The 19,679-nt window shown below is 51.5% G+C and overlaps 1 protein-coding gene across 1 annotated transcript in view; it reads right to left on the bottom strand.

Moving 5' to 3' along the window:
- Window positions 1-19,679, bottom strand: part of LOC134936129 (complement C3-like) — an 828,079-nt gene that overhangs the window by 571,520 nt on the left and 236,880 nt on the right. The window contains exon 9 of the mRNA XM_063931046.1: window positions 3,586-3,706. Coding sequence (XP_063787116.1) covers window positions 3,586-3,706 — 121 coding nt within the window. The remainder of the gene's footprint in view (window positions 1-3,585; window positions 3,707-19,679) is intronic.

The following is a 19,679-nucleotide window of genomic DNA, read 5'->3' as shown; positions in this document are numbered from 1 at the left end:
ACGTCCGAACAAAGATTTTTCATCGTTGAAGTGATCGTAGTGTGATCGACAGGAAGTGGGTGTTTCTGGGCGGAAACTGGCCGTTTAGTGGGAGTGTGCAGAAAAACGCAGGCGTGTCAGGCAAAAACGTGGGAGTGTCTGGAGAAACGGGGGAGTGGTTGGCCGGACGATGGACGTGTGTGTGACGTCAAACCAGGAACGAAACGGCTGAACTGATCGCTATGTGAGTAGGTCTGGAGCTACTCGGAAACTGCTAAGAAATTTCTTTTCGCTATTTTGCGAATCTTTCGTTCGCTATTCTGCTAAGCTAAGATTCACTCCCAGAGGGCGGAGGTCTAGCGTGTGCAATGCTGCTAAAAGCAGCTAACGAGCGAACAACTCGGAATGAGGGCCAAAGTGTGGGGAGGTAGCATAGTGATGTAGTGTGGAGAAGTAGTTCAGTTATACCGTATAATGCAGGGATGAGGTGTGAGTAGGCAGGGCCGTAACTAGGTGTGTGCGAGAGGGGCCTCGCACACAGCGCAGAGCCCTGGGGAGCGCACAGTCACAGCCCTGTTTAACACTGTACGGAGCATCAGAGCTCCGTACAGCTCCAGGGCCGGTGCCACCAGGCGGCACAGCATGCTGCCGATGAATGCTGCCTTCATAATTCCTGTAGCTGCTGCTGTGCTCCTCCTCTTCCTTAAGAGATGAGGAGCACGTCAGTCACTCCCCCCCCCCTCTGCAAATCTCTCCTCCCGCAATAGCACTCGAGCTTTCCGCGATCCCACTCGCCGCCTCTCCTCTCCTACCGCATATTACCGCCGTCCGCCCGCGAACCGCCCCCTCCCGAGCAGCAGTACGGTGCTCCCTGCCTCCCACTGATAATCTAGCAGCTCTTGGCTACGCAGGGCAGCAATGGGCTGTGGCAGCGCCAGCGTGGCTACCGAGTAATGGACCAGCTGTCCAGTAGTAAGTATAGCAGCCTGCAGCTACGTGACTGCAGGGAAGAAGGGGGGGGATACCTGTCCTGTCCTGTCCTGAGATTGTGTTGGGATGACAGACAGACGAAAGTGTGCAGGCTTTCTCTGTCCTGTGCATGTGTCAGTACAGCCTGTCTTTCTCATCAAAGCGGAAGACAGGCTGTACTATTTTTTGTTCTTCTGTTACCAATTCAAGTTGAATATTAGACTCTGGGTTTATATATATATATATATATATATATATATATATATGTGTGTGTATATATATATATATATATATATATATGTGTGTGTGTGTGTGTGTATATATATATATATATGTATTTGTATGTCTGTGTAAAAAGGGCACGCTGTCTGCCGTAATGTGTAAGAAGGGGACACCGTCTGCCGTAATGTGTAAAAAGGGGGATGCTGTCTGCCGTAATGTGTAAAAAAGGAGGACCCGCAAGCATGCTCCAGCCGCCGGCGCTGCTCAGCTCCATTGCCCAGCCGCAGCCCGCCCCAGCACAGCACAGCAGCACCAGCAAGTGTCACAGAGGACAGCGGGGAGAGATGGTAAGTGTCTGTCTGTCTCTCTCTATCGACGCTGTCTGCTGTAATGTGTAAAAAGGGGACGCTGTCTGCCGTAATGTGTAAAAAGGGGGACGCTGTCTGCCGTAATGTGTAAAAAGGGGACGCTGTCTGCCGTAATGTGTAAAAAGGGTGACACTGTCTGCCGTAATGTGTAAAAAGGGGGACGCTGTCTGTCGTAATGTGCAAAAAGGGGACGCTGTCTGCTGTAATGTGTAAAAAGGGGGACGCTGTCTGTCGTAATGTGCAAAAAGGGGACGCTGTCTGCCGTAATGTGTAAAAGGGGCTCTACCTGGTGTAGTGGCGCTACTGTGCGGTGTAATTTGAATAATGGAGACTACTGTGCACCATAGTATGAATTGGTATTGTTTTGTGGCCACACCCTTTCCCCATGAAGCCACGCCCCTAATTTTTTTACGTGCGCCTACGGCGCGCACTGCCCATGTTTTGCATAAGGTGGGGGGGGGGCGCCAATGCCGTTTCTTGCACACAGCGCTAAAATGCCTAGTTACGGCACTGTGAGTAGGTAACAGTAATGTAGTCTTGAGAGGTAGTTTGGTGAGGTATAATGCAAGGATGTATTGTGGGGACTTAGCGTAGTGATATAGTGCAGGAATGTAGTATAAGTAAGCAGCATAACAATGTAGTATAGAGCGGTGAGATCTCTCTGGTTAGCTGGTCATTGAGCTCCTGCTCTGTGACCCCGCACCCCCCTGCCCACACAGGGAGACATTCTCTGTGGCGCTAATCACATCCACTGCGCAGCACACAACAGGCCTTTCATCAATTTCAGCTCCAGGCCCATGTGGCACTTAATCTGGCACTGACCGCCGGCACTAGCGATAGCCCCCGGTATCCACCGCTATCCAGGACCATTATCCACACCGCAATCCTCAACACTCCCCAGCACCTGCTCCCCCCCCCCACAAAAGGCAGGCAGCTCCCACCACCACCTCTCGTGATCAGCAACCATAATCGGCACCCACTCACACCATGTGGCAGGCACACCCCACCGCTGCAAAATATCCTCTCCACGGCCGGCACTCTGCCTGCAATGTGGAAAGTTGAGGGCTCCCTGCCTCCAGTCACGAGCAGCGATGCTGGGAGGGACTTGCTATGGAGATGCTGCTCCAGTGCTGAGGTATTGCAGGCGGCAGTGGAACAGGAGCCAGCAGTCTATCACTACTGCTGGGCTTCCCCTGTCACCCTGGCAGCGGCGGTACTGTGGACTGCCCCTGTGCAGTGGGATCAGCAGCCTCCTGTCTATGCGTGGTGTCTGTCCATGATGTCATATGGGGGGGGGGGGGGGGTATCACCAGGTTTGGCGTGTCGGTTAGGGTTAGGCTGCAGGGGGAGATAGGTTAGGGTTAGGCTGCGGGGAGGGAAGGTAAGGGTCAGTCAGCCCTGGGAGCAGAGAGGGAGGCACATAAGAAGAGAACACTTGCACCCTCCGGCCAGCTCACGGATGTCACCCACCATCACCTGCAAAGTTATTACACTGCTCCTGGTACCAGGGTGTCACACACTATCACCCGCATATATTTGTATGTAAATATGTGCAGCTGCACCTGACACCCTCTTTACACAATACATTATACACTTGTACCCCTGTACACATTATCCACTTGACACTCTCAGTATACATTACATACCTGTCTAGCTGTACACATTACATTATACACTTATTTACTTCTGTACACATTACATACCTGTCTCCAGCTGCACACATTAAGCAACTGTAACCCTCTGTACACAATACAGTATTCACGTATCCTCTGTATACATTACATACTTGTGTCCAGCTCTACACATTACAATATACACCTACACACATTCCATACCTGTCACCCTCTGACAGATATATAATTGCTCCAGCCAATAAGATCCCAATTGTTAGTTTTCAAACACATGACAGTTGGGAGCTGATTGGCTGGAGGACCATTTATCATGAACAACAAGTTTTATCATCCACAATGACTTTTATCACTCGTTGATAAATAAGACCTCAATGTGATGAAGGAGAACTATAAATGAGAGTATTTCACAATCTTACCTGAGTCAGTGATGACAGTGACAGTCAGATACAGCCTCCATTGCAGCATGTCTTCTGCCTTCTGGAAGTACTTCACTAGGTCTTTCCTTTCCAAAGTGGCAGTACCTTCACCTTGTGATATCTGGTACATACAAATTCCAGTTAGAGGGAAAAGAGCCCAAAAGGTGAAGATACCCAAAGACACAGATAGTTTGATTGTTGGTGGATTGTCGATCCTTTTAGCCTAAATTTGAATTGTTTAGTGTGTGCCCTAAAATGAGGTTATATTATGATCAGTCAGATGTAGAGTATGGCTAGATGAATAACTAGTTAGTCAATGAACACAGTTTCACTAGGTACAATCACTGGCAAAAAAATCTTACTGGCAAGGGTGTAGCTACCATAGGTACAGAGAGTGCAGCTGCTATGGGGCCCAGAGCTGAGAGGGGCCACCTTCCCTGTCACAGTTACATGTGTTATATACAGGGGTGTAGCTACCATAGGTACAGGGAGAGCAGCTGATATGGGGCCCAGAGCTGAGAGGGGCCACCTTCCCTGTCACAGTTACTTGTGTTATATACAGGGGCGTAGCTACCATAGGTGCATGGAGTATAGATGCTATGGGGCCCAGAGCTGAGAAGGGCCTGCTTTCCCTGTCACAGTTACATGTGTTATATACAGGGGCGTAGCTACCATAGGTGCAGGGAGTGTAGATGCTATGGGGCCCAGAGCTGTGAATGGTCACCTTACCTGTCACAGTTACTTGTGTTATATACAGGGGAGTAGCTACCATAGGTACAGAGAGTACAGCTGCTATGGGTCCTAGAGCTGAGAGAGGCCACGTTCCCTGCTAGGGTTACATGAGTTATGTACAAGGGTGTAGCTACCATAGGTTCAGGGAGTGCAGATGTTATGGGGCCCAGATCTGAGTAGGGCCTGCTTTCCCTGTTACAGTTACATGTGTTATATACAGGGGCGACATAGCTACCATAGGTGCAGGGAGCGCAGCTGCTCTGGGGCCCAGAGCTGAGAGGGGTCACCTTCCCTGTTAAGGTTACATGTGCTTTATACATTTTTTACGACTGGGTGGTACATACAGTATGTAGCCGCACTCAGATTTGTCACCGAGCATCCTAGTTGCTGCAGAGCTGGCATGGCTAGTGCGCACATGTTCTATGATGCATGCACTCACCGCCATAGGAAATACATTGGACTGCGGCTAGTTGCAGCCCAACGTATTAAGTTGCACCCACGGCACAGCATGCCATTTGTTGCCCATGCAGCCATGCCTCGGGTGCGATGAGAGTGGCTACATCTGTACATAGAGGCACTTACACACTTTTACCTTTAGGCCTGCAATATATCTACAGTAGGTATGTCCCTGGTCCTGCTCATTGTAATGTAATATAAAATGAACTGAAGGGCATTATAACGTTACATCATATGACCTGTATTGTGGCACAACAGGAAGCTGAGGCACTATAGTGTAGCATAATATGAATTGGGGGCATGGTATGTCATAAAGTGAATTGAGGGTCCTGTGTTGCATCATGTGCTCTGGCAGACCTACAATGTGAAATAACAGGAACTAGGGCACCACTATGGTTTATAAAATAGGCTAAGGCACTACTTTGGTTCAGAAAATGAACTACAGTAGGACACTATTATGGGTCATAACATTAACAACTGTTGCAGAGCGGCGCAGAAGCATTGGGACAGGGGCCTTTTTAAAATGTTGCTATGGGGCCCACAAAGTTCTGGCTATGCCCTTACTAACTGGTGTAACAGCCTGTATACTGTGCAATGGGATATGTAATAACTCTATCCATTTTGGCCTTCCACCTAGGTGGAGACCGTATAGATTGTTGTTTATAGGGTATCAGTGCTTAAAGTGGTCCTAGAGAGGTGGTGGAACTCACCCCCCTCCCCAAGAAGAAAAAGAAGTAAAGCTATTGAACGGCGCCGTAGGCGCGCGCCGCCAGAAAAGGGGACGTGTCCTCAAAAAGGGGCGTGTTCACACAATAGTAACAATGCCCACAGTAGTAGCACCCCATAATACACATAATGCCCACAGCAGTAGCGCCCCTTATACAATGCCCACAGTTGTAGTGCTCCTTATGCAATGTCCACTTTACTGGTAGTGCCCCTTATATAGAACCCATAGTAGTGGTGCCCCTTATGCAATGCCCACAATAGTAGTGCCCCTTATGTCCCTAGCAGTGATGCCCCTTATGAAGTGCCCCCCCCCCAGTAGTAATGCACTTAATGGTAATGCCCCCAGTAGTAATGTTGCCTGTAGTAATGCCCCCAGTCATTTAGCCCCAGTAGTTATGCCCCCTGTGGTAATGCCCCTGCAGTTATGACCCCAGTAGTTTAGCCCCTATGTAGTTTGCCCATTAGTAATGCCCCCAGTAGTTTGACCACTTGTAGTTCAGCCCCTGTAGTTATGCCCCCTTTTAGTTTGCCCCCTTTAAGTTTAGCCCCCAGTAGTTTAACCCTTGTAGTTATGCCCCCCTGTAGTTTGCCCCAAGTAGTAATACCCCTGTAGTTATACCCCCAGTAGTAATGCCCTCCTGTAGTTTGCCCCCAAGTAGTAATGTCCCCAGTAGTTTAACCCCTGTAGTTATGCCCCCAGTAGTTTAGCCACCCTGTAGTAATGCCCTACTGTAGTTTGCCCCCTGTAGTAATGCCTTCAGTAGTTAGCCCCCATGTAGTTTAGCCCCCAGTAGTAATGCCCCACTGTAGTTTGCCCCCAGTAGTAATGCCCTCCTGTAGTTTGCCCCCAGTGGTAATGCCCTCCTGTAGTTTGCCCCCAGTAGTAATGCCCCCAGTAGTAAGCACCTGTTAGTAATGCCCCCAGTAGTAATGCCCCCGTTTGTAATGCCCCCAAGAGTAATGCCCCCGTTACTAATGCCTTCAGTAGTTAGCCCCCATGTAGTTTAGCCCCCAGTAGTAATGCCCCACTGTAGTTTGCCCCCAAGTAGTAATGCCCTGTAGTTATACCCCCAGTAGTAATGCCCTCCTGTAGTTTGCCCCCATTAGTAATTTCCCCAGTAGTATGCCCACAATAGTAATGCCCCCCCCCCAGTAGTAATGCCCCCAGTAGTTTGCCCACAATAGTAATGCCCACCCCCCCAGTAGTAATGCCCCCAGTAGTTTGCCCACAATAGTAATGCCCCCCCCAGTAGTAATGCCCCCAGTAGTTTGCCTACAGTAGTAATGCCCCCCACCCAGTAGTTGGCCCCCAGCAGTTAGCCCCCGTTAGTAATGCCCCCAGTAGCTTGCTAACAGTAGTAAAAGCCCCCAGTAGTAATGCCCCCCCCCCCCAATGGAAGCGCCGCTACACATAGGGAAAAAAATAAAATAAAAATCACCATACTCACTGATCCCCGCTCCCAGGCCGCTGCAGTCCTTCCTTCCGGCACCCGCTCCTCAGCACTATGAGATGTCTCTCCCATAGCGCACAGTGACAGAGCCGGAAGCCGGAGCTCAGTACTGAGCTCCTGCCTCCGGCTACCGCCGGGCGCCCGCTGGTAACGCAATCCCAGCGGGCGCCCGGCATCTTCCAGCAGCGGCGGCACACAGCGGGTTAGGTGAGCCGGAGGAGGCGGAACTGCGTTCCGTCTCCAAGTGGAACTGACGGAACGCAGTTCCGCCCCGTTCCGGCTCACTTTAACCCCTGTAGGGTATAGTATTACAATGAAGGGACGTGGGCTAGGATGAAAGATCACATGCAAGAGAGTTTTAGATCCAATAAAATCAAAGCATATGCACTGAAAATTAAGCTAAATTGAGACTTTTGGTACTTTGGAAGTTGCAATGTTTCTTTAAGTAACGTGACTCCCATACCTGGCAACAGGGTAGAATTGTGCTAAACAGTCTCTGGGAACCTTGGCAGTCCCTTTGCCCACTCGGTGGAACTTGTCTGTTTCTTTGTGAATTGCCATAGAATAAACCAGGGAACAATGGGGCTAATTCAGACCAGCAATGCGATTGGCATCTCAGCGCAGCAATTGCCTCTGCCTGATTGACAGCCAGAGGCATTCACTGGGCGGGAGGGGGTGGGCAAACACTGCCGTTTTGGGGGCGTGGTCTGGGCAACCCAGGCGTGTCTGGACCGTGCAGAGGCAGGCCGCTTCGGCTGCGTGATGTCACACGCAGCCACTGTCACCCGGGACGCGGCGAAAAGTCACCTACCAGCTCAGCAATGCTGCGCAGGTAGTGACTTACTCACCAGGTACGCTAGCATTGCCGCCGTGCGATGCTATTGCACCCACGTGGCGGTGGGAGGGCCAGACATGTGGGGTGGACTAGCCCTGTGCTGGGCGTTCCTCCGCATGTCAGGGTGGCTGACCGTAGCCCGATCTGGTCTTAAAAAGGCTCAGTGTTTTCAGTATTTGTAATATGGCTTGCATAGTCTCCTCCTGCGGCTAAGCTGTTTAATAACAGCGGCCGCCAAGGAGGTCTTCCCTGTACTACTGTCACTCTCACAGGGTACTGCAGTGAAATCCAGAGAAAACACTGACTTTAAGCTGCCCGGCTGTTTTGCTTTGGATCAGTCTTGTTTAGGGAGTGAGCTCCAGCACTGTCCTCTGTGCTCTCCAGGGAGTGAGCGCTGGTACTGTCCTGTGTCCTCTCCAGGGAGTGAGCTCCAGCACTGTCCTCTGTGCTCTCCAGGGAGTGAGCGCTGGTACTGTCCTGTGTCCTCTCCAGGGAGTGAGCGCTGGTACTGTCCTGTGTCCTCTCCAGGGAGTGAGCTCCAGCACTGTCCTCTGTGCTCTCCAGGGAGTGAGCGCTGGTACTGTCCTGTGTCCTCTCCAGGGAGTGAGCGCTGGTACTGTCCTGTGTCCTCTCTCAGGGAGTGAGCGCTGGTACTGTCCTCTGTCCTCTCTAGGGAGTGAGCTCCGGCACTGTCCTCTGTCCTCTTCAGGGAGTAAGCTCCAGCGTTGTCCACTGTCCTCGTCCAGGGAGTGAGCTCCAGCGCTGTCCTCTGTCCTCTCCAGGGAGTGAGCTCCGGCATTGTCCTCTCCAAGGAGTGAGCTCCGGCACTGTCATCTGTCCTCTTCCAGGGAGTGAGCTCCGGCACTGTCCTCTTTCCTCTTCAGGGAGTGAGCTCCAGCGTTGTCCTCTGTCTTCTCCAGGGAGTGAGCTCCAGCGCTGTCCTCTATCCTCTCCAGGGAGTGAGCTCCGGCATTGTCCTCTACAGGGAGTGAGCTCCGGCACTGTCATCTGTCCTCTCCAGGGAGTGAGCTCCGGCACTGTCATCTGTCCCTCTTCAGGAAGTGAGCTCCGGCACTGTCCTCTGTCCTCTTCAGGGAGTGAGCTCTGGCACTGTCATCTGTCCTCTTCAGGGGAGTGAGCTCCAGCGCTGTCCTCTCCAGGGAGTTAGTTCTGGCACTGTCCTCTGTCCTCTCCAGGGAGTGAGCTATGGCACTGTCATCTGTCCTCTTCAGGGAGTGAGCTCCAGCACTGTCCTCTGTCCTCTCCAGGGAGTGAGCTCTGGCACTGTCATCTGTCCTCTTCAGGGAGTGAGCTCCGGCACTGTCATCTGTCCTCTCCAGGGAGTGAGCTCCGGCAACTGTCATCTGTCCTCTTCAGGGAGTGAGCTCTAGCGCTGTCCTCTGTCCTCTTCAGTGACTGAGCTCTGGCACTGTCATCTGTCCTCTCCAGGGAGTGAGCTCTGGCGCTGTCCTCTCCAGGTAGTGAGCTCCGGCACTGTCCTCTGTCCTCTTCAGGGACTGAGCTCTGGCACTGTCCTCTGTACTCTCCAGGGAGTGAGCTCCAGCACTGTCCTCTGTCCTCTCTAGGGAGTGAGTGCTGGCACTGTCCTCTGTCCCTCTCCAGGGAGTGAGCTCCAGTGCTTTCCTCTGTCCTCACCGGGGAGTGAGCTCCGGCACTGTCATCTGTCCTCTCCAGGGAGTGAGCTGTGGCACTGTCATCTGTCCTCTCCCGGGAGTGAGTTCTGGCACGGTCATCTGTCCTCTTCAGGGAGTGAGCTCCAACACTGTCCTCTTCCTCTCCAGGGAGTGAGCTCCGGCACTGTCCTCTGTCTTATCCTGGGAGTGAGCTCCGGCACTGTCCTCTGTCTTCTCCAGGGAGTGAGCTCCGGCACTGTCCTCTGTCCTTTCCAGGGAGTGAGCTCTGGCACTGTCCTCTCCAGGGAGTGAGCTCGGGGCACTATCCTCTATCCTCTCCAGGGAGCGAGCTCCGTCGTTGTCCCTCTCCAGGGAGTGAGCTCTGGCACGGTCATCTGTCCTCTCTAGGGAGTGAGCTCCAGCACTGTCCTCTGTCTTCTCCAGGGAGTGAGCTCCGCCATTGTCCTCTCCAGGGAGTGAGCTCTGGCACTGTCTTCTGTCCTCTCCAGGGAGTGAGCTCCGGCACTGTCCTATGTCCTCGTCCAGGGAGTGAGCTCCGGCACTGTCCCTCTATCTTCTCCAGGGAGTGAGCTCCGCCATTGTCCTCTCCAGGGAGTGAGCTCTGGCACTGTCTTCTGTCTTCTCCAGGGAGTGAGCTCCGGCACTGTCACCTGTCCTCTCCAGGGAGTGAGCTCCAGTGCTTTCCTCTGTCCCTCTACCGGGGAGTGAGCTCCGGCACTGTCATCTGTCCTCTCCAGGGAGTGAGCTATGGCACTGTCATCTGTCCTCTCCCGGGAAGTGAGTTCTGGCACGGTCATCTGTCCTCTTCAGGGAGTGAGCTCCAACACTGTCCTCTTCCTCTCCAGGGAGTGAGCTCCGGCACTGTCCTCTGTCTTATCCTGGGAGTGAGCTCCGGCACTGTCCTCTGTCTTCTCCAGGGAGTGAGCTCCGGCACTGTCCTCTGTCCCTTTCCAGGGAGTGAGCTCTGGCACTGTCCTCTCCAGGGAGTGAGCTCGGGCACTATCCTCTATCCTCTCCAGGGAGCGAGCTCCGACGTTGTCCTCTCCAGGGAGTGAGCTCTGGCACTATCCTCTGTCTTCTCCAGGGAGTGAGCTCCGACACGGTTCATCTGTCCTCTCTAGGGAGTGAGCTCCAGCACTGTCCTCTGTCTTCTCCTGGGAGTGAGCTCCGCCATTGTCCTCTCCAGGGAGTGAGCTCTGGCACTGTCTTCTGTCCTCTCCAGGGAGTGAGCTCCGGCACTGTCCTATGTCCTCTCCAGGGAGTGAGCTCCGGCACTGTCCTCTATCTTCTCCAGGGAGTGAGCTCCGCCATTGTCCTCTCCAGGGAGTGAGCTCTGGCACTGTCTTCTGTCTTCTCCAGGGAGTGAGCTCCGGCATTGTCACCTGTCCTCTCTAGGGAGTTGAGCTCCAGCACTGTCCTCTATCTTCTCCAGGGAGTGAGCTCCGGCGTTGTCCCTCTCCAGGGAGTGAGCTCAGGCACTGTCCCTCTGTCCTCTCCAGGGGAGTGAGCTCCGGCACTGTCCTCTGTCCTCTCCAGGGAGTGAGCTCCGGCACTGTCATCTGTCCTCTCTAGGGAGTGAGCTCCAGCACTGTCCTCTGTCCTCTCCAGGGAGTGAGTTCTGTCACTGTCCTCTGTCCTCTCCAGTGAGTGAGCTCCGGCACTGTCATCTGTTCTCTCTAGGGAGTGAGCTCCAGCACTGTCCTCTGTCCTCTCCAGGGAGTGAGCTCTGGCTCTGTCCTGTCCAGGGAGTGTGAGTGTGTGTGTTAGCAAGATATTTTAGTAGTGGGGGGCCCCCACAACTTCATTGTCCCTAGGCCCCCCACCCTTAGTCCGGCCCTGTTGGTACTACAAAACAGAAAGGCAAGAAAAAAGAACTTCTCTATTGGGCAGAAAGGAAAATATAAAACTTATGCCTGTGCTGGGAGAAGCAGTTTGAGAATATCACCTGTTCACAAGAACCACATGATTGGCTTCTCTTTTAAGACAAACAATTTATCCTACACAACATACATAGAAATACAATAAAATAAAGCTAACACTGGGTACTCTGTGAATTCAGAGTAGACATATATTGATATGACTTTAAACACAAATTCAAAGTATAGCAGTGTAACTTTGTTCTTCTGTTTAGAACATAGGGGGTCATTCTGACCCGTTCGCTTGCTGCTTTTTATCGCAGCCGAGTGAACGGGTACCCACTGCGCATGTGTCGGCGCCGTAGTGCGCCAGTGCATGCCAGACGGCCGAAGGCCGTAGCTGGGCTGTGATTGCCTCTGCCTGATTGACAGGCAGAGGTGGTCGCTGGGCGGGAGTGGGCGGAATGGCGGCGCTTGGCCGTGCAAGGAGCGGCCCGCAGCGGCTGCATGATGTCATATGCAGCCACTGCGGGCCAGGGAGCGACAAGTAGCTCTCGGCCAGTACGCTAAAGCTGCACTGGTCGGGAGCAACTCAAAGTGCAAAGGCATCGCCGCTGTCAATCTGCGGTCTCTTCCCTCCGCTGCTGTAAGGAGGGACACGGAGCGCACAGCGCGCGCCTCTTCTGTGTCCCTCCCTGGCTCTCCGGCCGGTCTAATAAAGGAAGTGCCGTTCGTGAGCTCTGATTGGCTCACGAACCGGCACTTCCTTTATTAAAGCGGCCGGAGAGCCAGGAGGGACACTGGAGAGGCGCGCGCTGTGCGCTCCGTGTCCCCGAACACAAAGGATCGGGGGGGGGGAGGGGAGCAGGCACTGTGGGGGAATATCTGGCACTGGGGGCATATACCTGGCCCTGTGGGGGAATATCTGGCACTGGGGGCATATACCTGGCACTGTGGGGGAATATCTGGCACGGGGGGCATATACCTGGCACTTTGGGGGAATATTTGCCACTGGGGGGAGCAGGCACTGAGGGGGCATATGTGGCACTGTGGGGGAATATCTGGCACTGGGGGCATATACCTGGCACTGTGGAGGAATATCTGGCACTGGGGGGAGCAGGCACTGAGGGGGCATATGTGGCACTGTGGGGGAATATTTGGCACTGGGGGGAGCAGGCACTGAGAGGGCATATGTGGCACTGGGGGGGGGTATATTTGGCACTGGGGGCATGTACCTGGCACTGTGGGGGAATATCTGGCACTGGGGGCATATGTGGCACTGGGAGCACGGCGCTAGCAACAAGCGCTACCCCCTAGCAACGAGCATGACACCCAGTGCATGAAACCCCTGGCAACGAGCATGACACCCAGTGCATGAAACCCCTGGCAACGAGCATGACACCCTGAGCATGAAAACCCCTGGGACCGTGCATGGAACCAAGAGCATGAAACCGCTGGCAATGAGCATGACACCCAGTGCATGAAACCCCTGGCAACGAGCATGACACCCTGAGCATGAAAACCCCTGGCACCGTGCATGGAACCAAGAGCATGAAACCCCTGGCAACAAGCAGGTAATTTAAAAGTAATTAGAAGCCTTACTGTAGAACTTAATGTATAATGGGCATTGCGGTGTGTGGCATAATGTATCACGGACATTGCGGTGTGTGTCATAATGTGTCAGGCATTACGGTGTGTTGTATACTATATCACGGGCATTGTGGTATGTGGTATAATGTCTCAGGATCATTGTGGTGTGTGTCATACTGTGTCACAGACATTGTATGTGCTATAATGTATCAGGGGAATTGCAGTGTGTAGCATAATGTATGACGGGCATTGCGATTCCTGTCATAATGTGTCGGGGGCATTACGGTGTGTGGCATAATGTGTCGGGGGCATTACAGTGTGTGCATATTGTGTCATGTGCATTATTGTGTGTGGCATAATGGCTAAGGCCATTGCAGTATGTGGAATAATGTATACTGGGCATTACTATAAGGAGGAAAAATGACAAATAATGTAAGGGGCATGAATCAGGATTATTTTTCTTTCCTGTGGTGGCTAACGTCTGGGCGTGCAGGTTGCAAAACTGGGGTATAAGGTAGTCTTTTCCTGCAATGCCACGCCCCTTTACGCGAAGCCACGCCCATTTCAATGAAGCCACACCCCTTTTGGCGGCGCCTTTTACTAGTGCCAATTATGGGGGGGGGGGGCGCCGAAGAATTTTTTGGCTTGGGGGAGAAAAAATTCTAGTTACGCCACTGGCGGTGACTATCTGATCGCAGACCTCTGCAAATTCACAGAGGAGCGAATAGGTCTGAATTAGGCCCAAAGATTCAAAAATAGATATAGAAGAAAAAGAACCTTCAAGTCCTCTTTCTCTTCCCCATGATCAGCGCCTGATGCCCAAGAAAGAAGCACTGCACTTTGTAACACACTGCAGTTCCCATATTTGGATGTAGGTCTGTAGTTTTCTATATGGATGAACACTTACCATCAGCTCCAATATGCGCTATTGTCCGTAATCAGAGTCCACTTGCCATTTTCAGCAAACAGAGCAATGCACTGAAGCCGACATGAGCAACTCAGAACAGTTACAAGTGATTCTGCGTCACACTCATTTCAATTGCTTCCTACTAGTGACTGGGTGTATGATGCTTGGTGACAACTGGGCACAATGGGCATCAGTAAGGTATTGGCAAGTAAGAGAAGCTTCCCATGGGTGTATTGGGCATGCAGCCAGAACTGTGACATGACACAATGACATCATGCCGTGTACACGCCTGCCTGCCTGCCCGCCTGCTCTCTCCTCTGTACTGTGAGGAGCCGCTCGGACACTCCAGAGGATGTGAAGGAGTCGGAGCTGGCAGCTGGCCCATCGCCAGCCAAGCACAATTAACTGAATACGGAGGTAAATTTTAATAACAGACTATTTCAAAAGAGTATAAGGTTTGAAATAGTTTTAAGAGCTAAGTGTAAGCTCTGTTGTAAATAAATTCAAGATGGCCGCATCATTTCTGGTTTATAGCGTGATCCCAGGTTCACTTCAGCTATATTCTGACTAATAGAGCCTTGCAAGAACTTGTGTCCTGCTTTCAGTGACCTTCTTTATTGGGATTAGATTATCTAATTAAAATGAAGGTTACTGAAAGCGGGACACAAGTTCTTGCAAAGATCTATCAGAGATGACCCACCCGAACATTGAAATCTGAGCCGGGTTCTGAGTTTGGCTCGGGTTTTCCCTCCAGATTTGGATCCCAAAGAGAGGTCGAATGTCATCTTCCCACTGTCGGATTCTCGCCGGTTTTGGGTTCTATAAACGTCCCTGCGATCGGTGCCATCTTCACTCCGGATGTGGAGAATGTACTGGACGGAGGTGTCCGTCAGTACTGTTTATATTTGGCTTGGGTTGTATCAGTCCAGGGGTGATCTGTCAGCTCTGCTGTATCAGTCCAGGGGTGATCTGTCAGCTCTGCTGTATCAGTCCAGGGGTGCTCTGTCAGCTCTGCTGTATCAGTCCAGGGGTGCTCTGTCAGCTCTGCTGTATCAGTCCAGGGATGCTCTGTCAGCTCTGCTGTATCAGTCCAGGGGTGCTCTGTCAGCTCTGCTGTATCAGTCCAGGGGTGCTCTGTCAGCTCTGCTCTATCAGTCTAGGGATGCTCTGTCAGCTCTGCTGTATCAGTCCAGGGGGTGTTCTGTCAGCTCTGCTGTATCAGTCCAGGGGTGATCTGTCAGCTCTGCTGTATCAGTCCAGGGGTGCTCTGTCAACTCTGCTGTATCAGTCCAGGGGTGCTCTGTCAGCTCTGCTGTATCAGTCCAGGGATGCTCTGTCAGCTCTGCTGTATCAGTCCAGGGGGTGTTCTGTCAGCTCTGCTGTATCAGTCCAGGGATGCTCTGTCAGCTCTGCTGTATCAGTCCAGGGGTGCTGTGTCAGCTCTGCTGTATCAAGTCCAGGGGTGATCTGTCAGCTCTGCTGTATCAGTCCAGGGGTGCTCTGTCAGCTCTGCGGTATCAGTCCAGGGGTGCTCTGTCATCTCTGCGGTATCAGTCCAGGGGTGCTCTTTCAGCTCTGCTGTATCAGTCCAGGGGTGCTCTGTCGGCTCTGCTGTATCAGTCCAGGGGTGCTCTGTCAGCTCTGCTGTATCAGTCCAGGGGTGCTCTGTCAGCTCTGCTGTTTCAGTCCAGGGGTGCTCTTTCAGCTCTGCTGTATCAGTCCAGGGGTGCTCTGTCAGCTCTGCTGTATCAGTCCAAGGGTGCTCTGTCAGCTCTGCTGTATCAGTCCAGGGGTGCTCTGTCAGCTCTGCTGTATCAGTCCAGGGGTGCTGTGTCAGCTCTGCTGTATCAGTCCAGGGGTGCTGTGTCAGCTCTGCTGTATCAGTCTGCTGTATCAGTCCAGGGGTGCTCTTTCAGCTCTGCTGTATCAGTCCAGGGGTGCTCTGTCAGCTCTGCTGTATCAGTCCAGGGGTGCTCTGTCAGCTCTGCTGTATCAGTCCAGGGGTGCTCTGTCAGCTCTGCTGTATCAGTCCAGGGGTGCTGTGTCAGCTCTGCTATATCAGTCCAGGGGTGCTGTGTCAGCTCTGCTGTATCAGTCCAAGGGTGCTCTGTCAGCTCTGCTGTATCAGTCCAGGGGTGCTCTGTCAGCTTTGCTGTATCAGTCCAGGGGTTCTCTGTCAGCTCTGCTGTATCAGTTCAGGGGTGCTGTGTCAGCTCTGCTGTATCAGTCTAGGGGTGCTGTGTCAGCTCTGCTGTATCAGTCCAGCGGTGCTCTGTCAGCTCTGCTGTATCAGTCCAGGGGTGCTCTGTCAGCTCTGCTGTATCAGTCCAGGGGTGCTGTGTCAGCTCTGCTGTATCAGTCCAGGGGTGCTGTGTCAGCTCTGCTGTATCAGTCCAGGGGTGATCTGTCAGCTCTGCTGTATCAGTCCAGGGGTGCTCTGTCAGCTCTGCTGTATCAGTCCAGGGGTGCTCTGTCAGCTCTGCTGTATCAGTCCAGGGGTGATCTGTCAGCTCTGCTGTTTCAGTTCAGGGGTGCTCTGTCAGCTCTGCTGTATCAGTTCAGGGGTGATCTGTCAGCTCTGCTGTATCAGTCCAGGGGTGCTCTGTCAGCTCTGCTGTATCAGTTCAGGGGTGCTTTGTTAGCGTGGATTATTCTACAGAGCGGCGTAAGAAATAAAAGGAGATCTTGAAAGGAATTAAGTTGTTAAAGTATGCCTGGGAATAAACTTCTCTATGGGCCAATAGGCGTTGATAGACACACCCACTAGTTGGTGATAGACACACACACTAGTCGGTGATAGACATGCCCTTCCAATGGTGCACACCCTGATAAATTGGGTAGTGCACACTTATGGCTAGCACACCAATTTACATTATGACATACAGTGTCCCCAGTTCATACTATGCCACATCAGAGTGCCCTCCAGTTCAAATGCCACACTATAGTGCCTCCATTTCATATTGTGCCACAATAAATTGTCCCAGTTCTTATTATGTATGGAAAATTATAGTGTCCTCCACATTACAATGAGCAGATCAGATTATGACACATTACAATGCCATCCAGTTCATACTGTGCCAGATTACATACTGTGACAGATTACATACTGTGCCAGATTACAGTACCATTATACTACACACTCCTCTCACTGAAAATGTAATGTCACACAATTCAGGCTGACCAATGGATTAAAACCTATTGCTCTGCAGGCAAATCTTTCTGGGAAATTAGTATGCAACTTTATAACCTGCGTCCAGTCCCCGAGTCACATCCCCCCAGCCTCTTGGCATCATAGCAACGGCACCCCTTGCACCCACTAAAGTTATGCCCATTTGCTCTGGGACAGGTGTAATCGCCATCACTAGTGATGACAGCTGCTCCGGTGGCTGTAGGGTTGCAGACATCAAAATGCAAATGACTCAGAATACAGGCAGATAGTCACAGAAGAATTCTAAAAGCCAAATGCACCCAGAAACGCATCTGCATGGCAAGTGACTCAGGCCCTATGCTTGCAAAAAAACAAATTCTGCTGTGGAGACAACGATGACGGGGCATCCAATGTCTGCTTAAATAGGATTTTAATTACCTACCGGTAAATCCTTTTCTCGTAGTCCGTAGAGGATGCTGGGGTTCCATTTAGTACCATGGGGTAAAGATGGGTCCCTTGGGAGCCATGGGCACTTTAAGAGTTTAATAGTGTGGGCTGGCTCCTCCCTCTATGCCCCTCCTACCAGACTCAGTCTAGAAACTGTGTCCGAGGAGACGGACATACTTCGAGAGAAGGAAATACACAAATAGTGGTAAGATTCACACCAGCTCACACATAACAAAAGGAAAGCCAAGCTAACCAACTGGAAACAATTCAGCAATGGCTGAACAACAGTACTTAACCAAGTAACAATGTAGTACGTAACCAAGTAACAATGCAGGAAAACGAAGCGCTGGGCGGGCGCTCAGCATCCTCTACGGACTACGAGAAAAAATCCTATTTTCTCTTACGTCCTAGAGGATGCTGGGGTTCCATTTAGTACCATGGGAAGGTACCAAAGCTCCCAGTATGGGAGGGAGAGCGCGGAGGCTCCTGCAGAACAGATTGACCAAACTGTAGGTCCTCAGAGGCCAAAGTATCGAACTTGTAGAACTTAACAAACGTATTCGACCCTGACCAAGTAGCTGCCTGGCAAAGCTGTAAAGCCGAGACACCCCGGGCAGCCACCCAGGAAGAACCCACCTTACGAGTAGAGTGGGCCTTAACAGAATTTGGACCCAGCAGGCCTACCGTAGAATAAGCATACTGGATAGTAAGCATAAAGGACAAACAGAGCGTCCGATTTCCTGTGACGAGAAGTTCTCTTCACATAAATTTTCAAAGCCCTCACAACGTCCAAGGACTTTGAGGTAATTGAGGAGTCAGTAGCCACTGGCACCACAATAGGTTGGTTGATATGAAAAGATGACATAACCGTCTGAAGAAATTGCTGATGCGTTCTGAGCTCAGCCCTATCTTCATGGAAAATCAAGTAGGGGCTCTTGTAGGACAAGGCCCCCAATTCTGACGCACGCCTAGCAGATGCCAATGCCAACAGTGTGACAGACTTCCAGGTAAGGAACTTGACTTCAACCTCCTGTAAAGGTTCGAACTACAACACCACATTAAGATCCCAATGCGCCGTAGGTGGCACAAACGGTGGTTGGATGTCAGAACTAGAGATGAGCGGGTTCGGTTCCTCGGAATCCGAACCCGCCCGAACTTCATGTTTTTTTTCACGGGTCCGAGCGACTCGGATCTTCCCGCCTTGCTCGGTTAACCCGAGCGCGCCCAGAACGTCATCATGACGCTGTCGGATTCTCGCGAGGCTCGGATTCTATCGCGAGACTCGGATTCTATATAAGGAGCCGCGCGTCGCCGCCATTTTCACTCGTGCATTGAGATTGATAGGGAGAGGACGTGTCTGGCGTCCTCTCCATTAGAATAGAGATAGATTAGATAGAGAGAGAGAGATTGTGCAGAGTCGCAGACAGAGTTAGTTTACCACAGTCAGTGACCAGTGCAGTTGCTAGTTAACTTTTATTTAATATAATATATCCGTTCACTTCTCTCTGCTATATCCGTTCTCTGCCTGAAAAAAAAAAACGATACACAGCACAGTCAGTCACACAGTGTGACTCAGTCTGTGTGCACTCAGCTCAGCCCAGTGTGCTGCACAGTCATCAATGTATAAATTAAAAGCTTATAATTAATTGTGGGGGAGACTGGGGAGCACTGCAGGTTGTTAGCAGGAGCCAGGAGTACAATTATATTAATTAACAGTGCACACTTTTGCTGCAGGAGTGGTGACCAGTGCCTGACCACCAGTATAGTATTGTTGTATACTACTAATATCTCTTTAAATATCAACCAGTCTATATTAGCAGCAGACACAGTACAGTGCGGTAGTTCACGGCTGTGGCTACCTCTGTGTCGGCACACGGCAGGCAGTCCGTCCGACCAGAATTGTATTATTTATTATTATATACCTACCACCTAACCGTGGGTTTTTTTTCATTCTTTATACCGTCATAGTGTCATCCTAATTGTTACGAGTATACTACTATCTCTTTATCAACCAGTGTACAGTGCGGTAGTTCACGGCTGTGGCTACCTCTGTGTCGGCACACGGCAGGCAGTCCGTCCGACCAGAATTGTATTATTTATTATTATATACCTACCACCTAACCGTGGTTTTTTTTTTCATTCTTTATACCGTCATAGTGTCATCCTAATTGTTACGAGTATACTACTATCTCTTTATCAACCAGTGTACAGTGCGGTAGTTCACGGCTGTGGCTACCTCTGTGTCGGCACACGGCAGGCAGTCCGTCCGACCAGAATTGTATTATTTATTA

The sequence above is a fragment of the Pseudophryne corroboree genome, chromosome 6 (assembly GCF_028390025.1).
Source record: "Pseudophryne corroboree isolate aPseCor3 chromosome 6, aPseCor3.hap2, whole genome shotgun sequence".
NCBI classification, from domain to species: Eukaryota; Metazoa; Chordata; class Amphibia; order Anura; family Myobatrachidae; genus Pseudophryne; species Pseudophryne corroboree.
The sequence above is the reverse complement of the archived record's forward strand: the minus strand, read 5'-3'. Positions and strand labels throughout refer to the sequence as shown.